Consider the following 13983-nt stretch of genomic DNA (forward strand, 5'->3'; position numbering starts at 1 on the left):
GAAAAACTCAAATAAATGGTGGAAAAATTAGGCAGGTCAGGCAGCATCTATGGATGGCCTATTCTGTATTTTCTTTTACAATTCTCTATCACAACCCAAGGAATCACCATATTTTTGACTGAAAAGTAGAGCTGACTATAATTTTTGATGTTCTCTGGGAACTCGCAGTAGTCTTTTACCCTTGGAATTTTTCAAAAGACCATAAGATATGGGAGCATAATTAGACTATTTGGCCCATGGAATCTCCTCCGCCGTCCATCATGGATGATTTAATCCACCTCAGCCCCATTCTCCTTACTTCTACCTATACCTTTAATGCCCTTTTTTAATCAAGAACGTATCAACCTTCACCTTAGCTATACCAAATGACTTGGACTCCACAGCCATTTGTGGCAATCAGTTCCACAGATTCACCAACCTCTAGCTGAAGGAATTCCTCCTCATCTTGGTTCTAAAGGAGGACATCCTTCTATTCTGAGGCTGTGCCCTCTGGTCCTTGACTCACCCACTATAAGAAACATCCTCTCCACATCCACTCTGTCTAAGCCTTTCAATATTCAATAGGTTTCAATGAGATTGTCCATCATTCTTTAAACTCCAATGAGTACAGGCCCAGACCATCAAACAGTCCTCATACGTTTACCCTTTCATTCCCAGGATCATCTTGTAAACCTCCTCTGGATCCTCTCCAATATCAGCACATCTATTTTTAGATAAGGAGCCCAAAACTACTCACAGTACTCCATGCGATCTGACCAATGCCTTATAAAACTTCAGCATTATATCCTTGCTTTTATATTTTAGTCCTTTCGAAATTAATGTTTACATTACATTTGCTTTCCTTAACACCAATTTAACCTGCAAATTAACCTTTAGGGAATATTGCACAAAGAAAAATAGTCTGCAGCTTTTTTTCTTCTAACAAAGTGCACGACCATACACTTCCCTGTAGTATTATCCACCTGACACTTCTTTGTCTGTTCTCTGAATCTGTCTACGTCCTTCAGCAGACTCCTTGCTTCCTCAACACTATCTGCCTCTCCACCTATCTCCATATCTTTTGCAAACTTGGCCACAAAGCCATCAATTCCATCACTCAAATCACTGACATATAACATAAAATGAATCAGTCCCAACACAGATCCCAGTGGAACACCACTAGTCACGGGCAGCCAAACAGAAAAGACCCTCTTTATTCCCACTGTTCCTCCTGCCAGTTAGTCAATATTCCATCCATGCTAATAGCTCTCCTGTAATACCATGGGCTCTTGTTAACTAGACTCATGAACGGCACTTTGTCAAAAGCCTTCTGAAAATTCAAGCAAACATCTCCTATTTGTCTATCCTGCCTATTATTTCCTCAAAGAATTCCAACTTTTCTTGGTCACTACTAATGCCAACACAATCTCTTCAGTCACTTCTTTCAGAACTGTGGAGTCTAGTCCACCTGGTCCAAGTGTCTTATCTACCTTCAAACTTTTCAGCTTCCCAAGCATCATCTTCTCTTTACTAATGGCAACTACACTCAATCCTTCCCCTTGACACTCTTGAATTTCTGGCATACTGCTGGTGTCTTCAATGTGAAGACTGACTCAAAATACTTAATGAGTTCATCTGCCATTTCTTTGTCCTCCATTACTACCTCTCTAGCGTCATTTTTCAGCGGTCCATTATCCATTCTTACTACTTTTACTCTACCTAAAATGTTTCACTCAATTTATTGTGCTTCACTGGGTCTCTAGAGAACTCCCTCATGAAAAAGTTCAAGTCACTCTAGAACTAACAAGGAACTCCTTGCAATCTCTGACTGTTTTGTTCATCTTTCTGTTGCCACTGAGGCAGAGGTAAAGTTTGTTCATCAACCAGTGCATCATCTTTAATGCCATGGACCCTCCATACCCTGCCTGTTTGCTTGCTTGTCTAAATGCATCTTAAACATTGCTATTGTATCTGCTTCCTTCACTTCCCACAGCAGTACTTTCCACTCTCTGTGTAAAGAACAACTCTTAATAAATCTTACAGCATCATAGAGTGATACGGTACAGAAATAGGCTCTTCGACCCAAATCGTCTATGCCTACTGAAATGCCTACCTTATCTAATTTCATTTGCCTGCATTTTGCCCATTTCCGTTTTCTATCAACGTACCCATCCAAATGTCTGTTAAACATTGTACTTGCTGTACAGCTTCCTGTGACAGCTTGTTCCACATTTCCACATCTATGTAGAAGATGTTGCTCCTTAGGTCCTCTTTAAGCCTTTTCCTCTCACCGTAAATCTATGCCTTCTCATTTTAAGATTCCCTTTTTTGGAAAAATACTATCACCATCCATCTTACCTATGCCCATCATGACTCCATAAGATCAATACTCAGCCTGCTACGCTCCAGGGGAAACAGACCCAGTCTTTCCCATTTCTGTTCATAACTCAAACCTTCCAGTGCTGCCAATATCGTCAGGCCAGAACTGCACACATTTTCCAAATATGGCCTCACCAATGCCTTGCATTGTTAAGAAATGCACAAAATAACATTTTGTGTGTTAGTGGGTAAAAAGCTTGGGGACTAGAGAGTTCCAGACTCACAATAACCATGTAATCTTATCTGCAAGATTTTTGAAAATGTGGTTATTTGAGTTACTGTTACCTTCCTGTCAGGCCATTCTTTTGACTTCTCTCATTAATTAATCATTTTCACCCACATAACAGCCGCTCACTTTTTTGTTTTTCAAACCATTTTCTGTAAACTCTAGAGACTGTTGTGCATGAAAATTCCAGATCAGCAGTTTCCAAGGTACACAAACCGTTCCAAGACAACAGTGCAGTCATCATCATGTTTGCCACTTGAAAGGCTCCATAAATAAGGGTATGGTGAAAATTCTGTTGAGGGAGGGTATGACAGAATATATTAAACCAACCAAAATAACCCTCTGAAATCACTCCATCTGCTCTTCAAATTGGATTATTGACACTTGAATACTAACTGAACTCCCAAAGCAGTTCTTGGGTCTGGTAATATCCACAATGCTGTCAGGAAAGGCATTCCAGGATCTATCACACACTGACAGTGAAGTATTGGTGATATGCATTCAGTGACCACTTTATTAAGTACCTTCTGTACCATTCTGGCCATTCTCCTCTGACCTCTCTCATTAACAAGGCATTTTCACCCACTGGATGTTGTCTGTTTTTCACACCATTCTCGATAAACTAAACTGTTGGGCATCAAAATCCCAGAAGATCAGCAGTTTCTGAAATACTCAAAACACTCATTCTGATACCACTAATCATTCGATAGTCAAAGACACTTCAATCACATTTCTTCCCCATTCTGATGTTTGATCTGAAGAACAACTGAGTGCCTTAACTGTGTCTGTCTGCTTTTAAGCATTGCATTACTGCTACATGATTGGCTGATTAGATACTTGCATTAACAAGCAGGTGTATCTAATAAAGTGGCCACTAGTGCACATCTGAAAACTTATAAGTCACACATTTGCGTGCAAATAGGTGACAAAGAGCAGGGGTCACAACATCCTGCATCATACCAGTAGTCATAATCCTGCAAACTGAAAAACTGCCCTCTACTATCCCAAAGTCAATTTTGTATCCAACTGGCTAGCTCGCCCTGGATCCCATGTAAGCTAAGCTTCTGGAATAGTTTACAATACAACACCTTCTCAAAAAACTTGTTGAAGCCCATAAAGGCGCTGTCTATCATGTTGTCCTCATCAACGTTGTACAAAGATATAGCAGGACCTCCATGTTCTTATATTCTGTGCCCATTCTTCTGATGGCATGTATTCCATCTGCCTTCTTTACCAACTGTCTAGTTGGGTTGCCACCTGCAGTAATCTTTGGACCTATTTGCCAAGCTTTGTTCATTCCCCAATGCTTCCCAAGGCCATATTATTCATGGCATATGTCCTGCACTTATATCATCTCTCTAACTGTGTCTCTTCATACTTATCAAGACTAAAGTTCACCAGCCATTGCACTGCCCTGCTTACTACCTGATGAATAACATTCTGCAGGTCAACACCATTCTCCTCGCTACAGCACTAATTTCTGTATCATCTACGGACTTGTTAATCATATCCCCTACACTCACTTCAAAATTGTAAATGATAAATACAAGAAACTCTGCAGATGCTGGAAATCCAAAGTAACACACACACAAAATGCTGGAGGAACTCAGCAGGTCAGGCAGCATCTATGGAAGTGAATAAACAGTCAATGTTTTGGGCCGACACCCTTATCCAAAACTGTAAAAGAAGGAGGAAGATGCCAGAATAAAAAGTTGTGGTGAAGGGGAAAGAGGATAGCTAGAAGGTGATAGGTGAAGTCAGGTGGGTAGGAAAGGAAAAGGGCTGGAGAGGAAGGAATCTAATAGGAGAGGAGAATTGAACATAGGAGAAAAGGAAGGAGAGGAGTCAGGGGACCTGATAGGCCATAGTGGGGAACAGAAGAAGACTGGAGGAAATTTTTTTTACTGGAAGGGAAAATCAATATTTATGCCATCATGTTGGAGGCTACCAAGATGAAATATAAGATGTTGTTCCTCAATCCTAAGGGTGGGCTCATCATGGCAGAAGAGGAGGCCATGGACTGACAAGTCAGAACGGGAATGGAAATGGGAATTAAAATGCTTGGCCACTGGGAAATTCCACTTTTGGCAGATGGAGAGGAGGGGCTCAACATTTACAGTATATTTACATGTATATAATAAACTGTAAGGGACTCAACACCAATCCCTGTTGATAACTTTCCATCACAAAAGCAGCTCTCTCATCATTTCCCTCTGCCTCCTGTTATGAAGTCAACTCTGAACAAAATTTGAAAATTTGCTTTGGATCCTGTGAGCTCTAACCATTTCAACCAGCTTTTCATGTGGAAACTTGGTGAACTCCATGTAAAACATACCAGCTGCACATTGTCATCAATATATTTAGTTACATTTTATAAAAGGACAATTAAATTAGACGAGATTTCCACCAACAACGTACCGAAACCACCTACTACTACAACCCTGTATACTTATCTGTAATTTACCTATGTATCTGCTGCCCTATTGTCTATTGACTGTTGGGGGCTTTTAATCCAAGCAAAGCGATCATGCTTTTTTATTCCTAAATTTTACCCATGTTGCCTCATTTGAAAATCGTTCCAAGATATGCTTTCATTATTGTAACAATGATCTCCTTAATAATGCCAGCTCTCCCTTTAAAATGTGACATGCTAGAATGTTAGTTGTTGGTCTCACCCTTCTTTCAACCAGGTTTCTCTAACTGCAACAACATCATCTTCACATTCTAATCATCTTAGAGACACTAGAGACTGTAGATGCTGGAATCTGGAGCAACACTCAATAAGCAGGAGGAACTCAGTGAGTCAGGCAGAATTTATTGAGGGAAATGGATATTAGACATTTTGCATCAGGATCGTTCATCTACATTGCAATGCTCTTGGTTCACCTGCCTTACAGTCAGGTTCCTTCTACTATAACATACAGTTTAACTTTCCCAAACTTTAGAAAGGGCTTTGGGTCCTGCATAGAGGCTGGTCAAGAAGTTTTATTAATACTAAATTGGATTCAACATTTGCTTCATAGGAGAAGTCAGAGAATGGTAGTAGGTGTTTGCCACTCTGACTAGAGGCTTGTGACTCATGGTGTGCTACACAGGTGGGCCTGTGGTTTTTCATCTGTATCGACACTCTGGGTGACAATGTGGTTAACTGGATCAGCAGACTTGCAGATGACACCAAGATTGGGGCCATAGTGGACAGCGAGGAAAGCAATCAAAGGTTGCAGCAGGATCTGAACCACCTGGAAAAATAGGCTAAAATGACATGGAATTTAATGCAGACAAGTGTAAGATATTCCACTTTGAGAGAACAAATCAGGATAGGACTTGCACTGTGAACATTAGGGCATCGACAAGTGTGGCAGAGCAGAGGGATCTGGGAATACGGATCCATAATTCCTTGAAAGTGGCATCATGGATAGACAGGATTGTAAAGAAAGCTCAAAGTACTGAGTACCAAAGTTGGAATGTTATGTGAAACTGTATGAGAAGTTTGCGAGGCCTAATTTGCAGTATTGTGTGCAGTTCTGGTCACCTACCAACAAAGGTATCATTAAGATTTAAAGAATACAGAGATAATTTACAAGGATATTGCTGGGTCTTGAGGACCTGAGTTATAGAGAAGGATTGAACATGTTAGGTCTTTGTTCCCTGGAAGTGCTTGAGTTTGAGGGGAGATTTAGTAGAGTAGTGACCCTTTCCTCCTCTGATCTCCTGATGAAGACTGGCTCATGGACCTCCAGCTTCCTCCTCCTGAAGTTAATAATCAACTCCAGGGTCTTGTTGTTGTGGCATTACTCAACCAGATTTTCAATCTCCCTCATAAATGCTGATTCACCACCACCTTTGATTCGGCAAATAACAGTAGTATCATGAGCCCCAGGTGGCATGGTGGAGATATATCTCTACCAAAGGTGGTGTAAAGTGCTCCTTCCCTCCACTAGCCTGTAGGTCACCCTTGGGCAAGGTGTAGCACCTGCTTAGCGCCCCTGATCAGGGTCACATGAAGCCAAGGGAGCAGGTGGTGGATGGTCATATGGTAGCTGGTGCATATCAAAAGTCCTGGTTATGTGACCACTGATGTCAGGCAGACATTCTGTGAAGAGTATTAATCATGGCTGGGACACTTCCCAGAAGAAGCCAATGGCAAATCACTTATGTAGAAAAATCTGTCAAGACCAATCGTGGTTATCATTGCCCACATCATATGACACAGCACATTATGATGATGATCACCATCATCAGCAAACTTAAATATGGCTTTGGAGCTGTGCTTAGCCTCACAGTTATAAATATAAAGTGAGTAGAGCAGAAAGCTAAGCAGATAACCTTGTGGTTTACCTGTGCTGATGGTAATTGTGAAGGAGATATTATTGCCATTTCAAACTGGACTGGGATCTTCAAGTGAAGAAATCAAGTATCCAGATGCACAAAGAGGTATTGAGACCCAGGTCGTGAAGCTTATTGATTAGTTTTAATAGGATAATAGTATTGAATGCTGAACTGTAGTCAATGAAGAGCATCATGATGTATGCATCTTTGCTGTCCACATGTTCCAGTGTTTGAGAGATGAGCTAATGAAATGATATCTGCTGTTGACCTGATGTGATGGTAGTCAGACTCGAGTGAATCCAAGGTGCTTCTCAAGACAGGAGTTGATATGGTTTAACACCAACCATTCAAAGCACTTCATCACAATGAATGTAAGTGCTACTGGATGATAGTCATTGAGGCAAGTTACCATGTTTTTCTTAGGCACCAATATAATGGAAGCCTCTTTGACGCAATGAAAGGGGGTCATCAACAGTGCTATCATGCAGCACCTACTCGGCTAGAACCTGCTTATGGATGCCCAGTTTGGGTTCTATCAAGGCAACTCAGCTCCTTCCTGACATCATCACCTCCTTGGTCCAAATATGGACCAAAGAGCTAAATACCGGAGGTGAGGTGAGAGTGATAGCCCTTGACAACAAGGCATCAAGGCAGCATTTGACCAAGTATGGCATCAAGGTGCCCTAGCTAAAATGGAGTCAATGGGAATCAGCGGGGAAACATTCCACTGGTTGGAATCATACTGACACAAAGGACTATGATTGTGGTGGTTGGAGGTCAATCATCAAATCCTCAGGACATCACTGCAGGATTTCCTCAGAGAAGTGTCCTAACCAACCATAGGCCCAACCATCTTCAGCTGCTTCATCAATGACCATCCTTCCATCATAATATCAGGAGTGGAGATATTTGCAGTTGACTACACAATGTTCTGCACCATTCATGACTCCTCAGATAGTGAAGCCGTTCATAACCAAATGCAGTAGGATCTGGACAATATCCAGGCTTGGACTGACAAGTGGCAGGTAACATTCGAGCCATGTAAGTGCCAGGCAATGACCATCTCCAACAAGAGAGGCTCTAACCATCATCCCTTGACATTCAGTGGCATCACCATCACTGAATCACCTACTATCAACATCCGGGGGTGGGGGTTACCATTGACAGGAAAGAGAACTGGTCTAGCCATATAAACACCGTGGCTACCAGAGCAGGTCAAAGACTAGGAATCCTGTGGCGGGTAACTCACCTCCTGACTCCTCAAAGCCTGTCCACCATCTACAAGGCTCAGGTCAGGAGTGTAATGGAATACTCGCCACTCACCTGGATGAATGCAGCTCCATCAATACTCAAGAAGCTTGACACCATCCAATACAAGGCAGTCCACTTGATTGGTACCCCTTCTTCAAGCATCCAATCCCTCCACCATCAATGAACAGTTGCAGGAATGTGTACTATCTACAAGATGCACTGCAACAACATACCAAAGTTCCTAAGGCAGCACCTTCCAGTCCCACGACCACTACCATCTAGAAGGAAGAGAACAGCTAATACCTGGGAACACCACCACTTGGAAATCCCCCTCCAATCACTCACCATCCTGACTTGGAAACATATCGCCGTTCCTTCATTGTCACAGGTTAAAATCGTGGAATTCCCACCCTAACAGCAAAGTGGGTGTACCTACATTTCAGGGACTGCAGCGGTTCAAGAAGTCAAAGTGAGCATAAAAGGTATTAAGTTCATTTAAGAGTGAAACCTTGATGTCACCTACATCACTTGGTTTCACTTTGTAGTAGATGATAGCATTCAAGCCCTGCCAGATCTGTTCAGCATCCTTCAGTGATTCAAGTTATGTCTGGTATTGCCACATTGCACATGAGATAGTTTTCCAGAGATCATGCCTGGATTTCTTGTATCTTATTTAACACCAGACCCAAATGCCACTGATCTGGTCCTCAGCAGATTGAACATCTCATAGTTCATCCAGGGCTTCTGGTTGGGGAAGACTCTGAATGAACATCTGAGAAATTTGGATAGGTACATGGATGTGAAGAGTATGGAAGGCTATGGTCCAGGTGTGGGTTGATGAGGCTAAGCAGAATAACAATTCAGCATGGAATAGATGGGCCAAAGGGTCTGTTTCTGTGTTATAGTGCTATATAACTCACTCTATATCTCCTCCCATACACCCTCAATGATATATCTTTAGAGAGATTTGTCCAAATCAACAAAAATTGAATATCTGAACCCACAAAATCTACTAATTTTCCTTTGCCCCACAATTTTCCTTCCCATTTTGACCTATTATCTGTTGCACAATACTACTGGAAATTCTTATCAGTCTTTTCCTTGGCCAGTCTCATTAAAAAATGCCTAAATCTGAGCAGACCAAATCCTTCTGAACCATCTATCCTGTCTATGCTGATCTGATCCCTGTCTATTTCAAACAGAACATGTTAAGTCTTCAAGGGCTTTACTATCATATCCCTTTTGGTTACCTTACAGTGCCCAGTATACAGTACATTACTTTAAATTTGAACCCTTTTGCTTTTCCCGACCTCCAGATACAAAGGGTCCTCATCTTGACATTGCAGGCTTGTTTATCCATACCATGCAAAAATGTTTCTTGAAATATACAATGCAGCTCATTGACCATTGGGTGCTATTTCCACTGTTTTTTTGTTCAGTGGATAAATTTTATCTGCTTTTCATTTTGGGTGACCTTTTACATTAAATGTAATGCATTATTCCAGTATGTCCTATTTCTTTTACATATAGGTTCGGCAAACACATAGTGGGATGGTACAGACAAGGCTAAGTAGTTTGCATATCCAAGGTATTCCACTTAGTCGTGGAAACCCTCTAGTACCTAAGAAAATTAAGTAAGTATTCCATCTGTCCGTAGGCTATCCGTCATTAAGGTATCTCGTCTTGACAGTTTTTGCTAATTGAAATGTTAGTCACTCTATCCATAACATTGGGATTATGAACAAATTACAAGGAGAACAATATCACTGATGTCCAAAGAGTGTTTATAAAATTAATTTTGAAAATGAGAATTCATTTCCTACCTAAATGATGCAGATGAGGCCTGTATATGACGAGGATTAGATCATTAAAGCATTGTTGGGCTTTCTTCCAGGGAAAGTGGGACCTGTACAGAAGGGACGGTTTGCACCTGAACTGAAGGGGGACTAATATCCCAGTGAGAAAGTTTGTAAATGATGCATGGTTGGGGATTAAACTGGATTTGCAGAGGGGTGGGAACCAGTGTGCCAGAACAGATAGTGGAGTGGTTGTGGAGAGATATGTTGTTAAATCTACTTACAAAGTCAGGAATCAAAAGGTTGAGCATGTGGGACTAATGCTCTGAGCTGTATACATTTCATCACAAGGAGTACTGTAGGAAATGTAGATGACCTTAGGGTGTGGATCGTTACGTGGAATTATGACATTGTAACCATTGGTTGCAGGAGGGTCATGACTAAGAGCTTGATGTCTTGGGCTTCCATTATTTTAGATGTGATAGAACAGGAGGGATTAAAGGGGAAGGAGTGGCATTACTAGTCTGGGAAAATGTCACAGTGGTACTCAGGACTGAGCTCATTTAGTGAGGCTTTATGGGAAGAACTGAGGAATAAGAAAGGGAGGCACATTAATGGGATTATGTTGTAGAACACCCAAGGATCTGCAGTCAGCACAACACTATTACAGCTCGGGCCTCTCTGGAATTTGGAGTGCAATTCTGGCACCGTTCTGTAAGGAGTTTCTGTAATATATCTCCTTAGAATATGGGTTTTCTTCAGGTCCTCCGGATGTAGCAGGTAGGTTAATTGGTCATTGTAAATTGTCCCGTGATTAAGTTAGAGTTAATTGGGTTTGTCAGGGGTTGTTCGGGCAGTGTGGCTTGAAGGGCCTGTATTGCTAAATAAATAAATAAATAGATTTTGTCAAGACATCACAAACTGTTGCAAGAAACATAAGGTTGTGATAGTAGGCAATTTTAACTTTCCACATATTGACTGGGACTCCCATACAGTAAATGCAGGATAGGAAAGAGTTTGTCTAATGTGTTTGGGAAAGTTTCCTTTATCAATACGTAGAAGTCCCATCTAGAGAGAGTGCAATACTAGATCTCCTGTTAGGGAATGAGGCAGGGCAGGTGACAAAAGTTGAGTAGGGGATCAGTTTGCATCTAGAGATCACAATGCCATTAGGTTCAAGATAACTACAGGAAAGGACAGTTCTGGTCCTCAGGTTGAGATTCTAAATTGGAGAAAGGCCAATTTTCATGCTATCAGAAAGGATCTGGTAAGTGAAGATTGGGACAAGTTGTATTTTGGAGAAGGTGTACTAGGGAAGGGGGAGGCTTTCAAAGGTGAAATTTGAGAATACAGGGTTTATATTTCCTGTCAGAATAAAAGGCAAGAATAAAAGCTTCAGGGAAACTTGATTTTCAAGAGAAGACCAAGAAAAGGTAGGAGGTACATAGCAGGTAGAGGCAGGTTGGAGCAAATGAGGTACTTGAGGAGCATAACTTAAACTATTTAGTGTAGTTTAAATGGTCGTTGTGTGTTCTTCATGCCAGATGTTGGAATCCTGGGAGACCTTTGGCTTGTATGGGAGAGTGAAGAGATTATTGATCAGAATTTCAGGGAAGTAGTCACCCTTAGGTTGCAGGAGGAGGGGTAGCTGGGTAACTGTCAGAAGAAATGGGAAGGTGAAATGGCAGTTAGCACAGAGCACCTCTGTGGCCTTTCTCCTCAATAATGAGTATTCTGTTTTGGAGGATGACCTCTTATGGGAATGCCACAAAGACCAGGTTACTGGCATTGAACATGGGTTCATGCTGCAGAAGGGAAAGAGGGAGAAGAGGGGAACAGTAGTGATAGCGGATTCAATAGTCAAAAGAACAGACAGGAGGTTCTGTGGATGTGAATGGGACACACAGATGGCATGTTGCCTCCCAGGGTCAGGGACATCTCAGATCGCGTCCACAGCATTTAGCAGAGGGAGGGAGAGTAGCCAGATGTCTTGGGACATATTGGTAACCAATGACATTGGAGCAAAAAGCAATGAGGTCCTGAAGAGAGAATTTAGAGAGCTAGGTAGACAGCTGAGAAGCAGGACCTCCAGGATAGTAATTTCTGGATTGCTACCTGTGCCTCGCACCAGTGAAGGTAGAAACAAGATGGTATGGCAGATAAATGTGCGGCTGAGAAGCAGGTGCAGTCGGGCAGGGCTTCAGGTTCTTGGATCATTGGGATCTCTTCTGGGGGAGGTATGGCCTGTACAAAAGGGACAGGTAGCGCTTAAACCTGAGGGGGGGAATCAATGTTCTTAGGGCAGGTCTGTTAGAGCTGTTGGGGAGGGTTTAAACTAATTTGGCAGGGGAATAGCAACCAGAGTGAAAGGACTCAGGACAGATGGTTACAAAAACAAAGCAAAGTTAGTGCACAGTCAGACCGTCATGAAGGGCAGGCAGGTGATAGGGCAACATTGTAGCTAGCAAGGTGAATATCAGTGCATTAGGGATGCAGATTAAAAAGGTTAGCAAATACAGTATTCAAAGTGTTATACCTCAATGCGTGGACGATAAGAAATATGGTGGATGACCTTGTTGCACTTTTATAGATTAGTCAGTTATGATGTTGTGGCCATCACTGAATCATGCAGAAGGATGCTTGTAGTTGGGAGCTGAATGTTCAAAATTACACATTGTATTGGAGGGATAGGAAGGTAGGCAGAGGGGGTGGCGTGGCTCTGCTGGTGAAGATTGGCATCAAATCATTAGAAAGGTGTGACATAAGATCAGAAGATGTTGAGTCCTTGTGCGTTGAGTTAAGAAACTGCATGGGCAAAAGGACCCAAACAGGCAGGTATATACAGACCTCCAAACAGTAGCTGGGACGTAGACTACAGATTACAACAGGAAATAGAAAAGGCACATCAAAAGGGCAATGTTATGATAGTCATGGGAGATTTTAACGTGCAGGTAAATTGGGAAAATGAGGTTGGTAATGGATCCTAAGACTGTGAATTTGTTGAAAGCCTATGAGATGGCTTTTTAGAGCAGTTTGTCGATGAGCCTACTAGGGAATCAGCTATATGGATTGGGTGTTATATAATGAACCAGAGGCGATTGGGGAGCTTAAGGTAAAGGAACCCATAGGAGACAGTGATCACAATAAGAGTGAACACAAGGAAATCTGCAGATGCTGGAAATTCAAACAACAATACACACAAAATGCTGGTGGAACACAGCAGGCCAGGCAGCATCTATAGGGAGAAGCGCTGTCGATGTTTCGGCCGAGACCCTTCATCGTTCAACTTGAAATTTGATAGGGAGAAAGTAAAGTCTGACTAGCAGTATTTTAGTGGAGTAAAAGAAATTACAGTGGTATGAGAGAGGAGTTGGCCAAGGTAAATAGGAAGGAGATGCTGGCAGGGAAGACAGCAGACCGGTAATGGCTTGAGTTTCTGGGAAAAATGAGGAAGGTGCAGGATAGATGCGTTACAAAAAGGAAGAAATTCTCATATGGCAAAATAGTACAAAAGTGGCTGACAAGGAAAGTCAAAGCTAATGTAAAAGCAAAAGAGAGGGGATACAATAAAGCAAAAATTAGTGGGACGATAGAGGATTGGATAGCTTTTAAAAACCCACAGAAGCAACTAAAAGAATCATTAGGAGGGAAAAGATGAAATATGAAAACAAACTAGCAAATAATATTAAGGTGGATAGAAAAAGCTTTTTCAATATATAAAAAGTAAAAGAGAGATGAGAGTCGATATAGGACAGCTAGAAAATGAGGCCAGATAAATAATAACGGGGACAAGGAAATGGCAGATGAACTATATGAGTATTTTGCATCTGTCTTCACTGTGCAAGGTACTAGCAGTGTTCCAGGCGTTGAAGGGTGTGAGGGAAGAAAAGTGAGTGCAGTTATTATTACAGGGGAGAAGTGCTCAAAAAACTGAATGACCTAAAGGTACATGATTCATCCAGACCAGATGAACTGCACCCTAGGGTTCTGAAAGAAGTAGTGGTAGAGATTGTGGAGGCATTA

At 41.8% G+C, this 13983-nt stretch overlaps 1 protein-coding gene across 5 annotated transcripts in view; it reads left to right on the plus strand.

Annotated features, from left to right (window-relative positions):
• fam149b1 (family with sequence similarity 149 member B1) overlaps nt 1–13983 on the plus strand; it is a 129538-nt gene that overhangs the window by 67330 nt on the left and 48225 nt on the right. For all 5 annotated transcript variants that reach the window (XM_073025079.1, XM_073025080.1, XM_073025078.1 and 2 more), the window contains one exon: nt 9695–9798. In XM_073025079.1, coding sequence (XP_072881180.1) covers nt 9695–9798 — 104 coding nt within the window. The remainder of the gene's footprint in view (nt 1–9694; nt 9799–13983) is intronic.

Source organism: Hemitrygon akajei, chromosome 21 (assembly GCF_048418815.1).
Source record: "Hemitrygon akajei chromosome 21, sHemAka1.3, whole genome shotgun sequence".
NCBI classification, from domain to species: Eukaryota; Metazoa; Chordata; class Chondrichthyes; order Myliobatiformes; family Dasyatidae; genus Hemitrygon; species Hemitrygon akajei.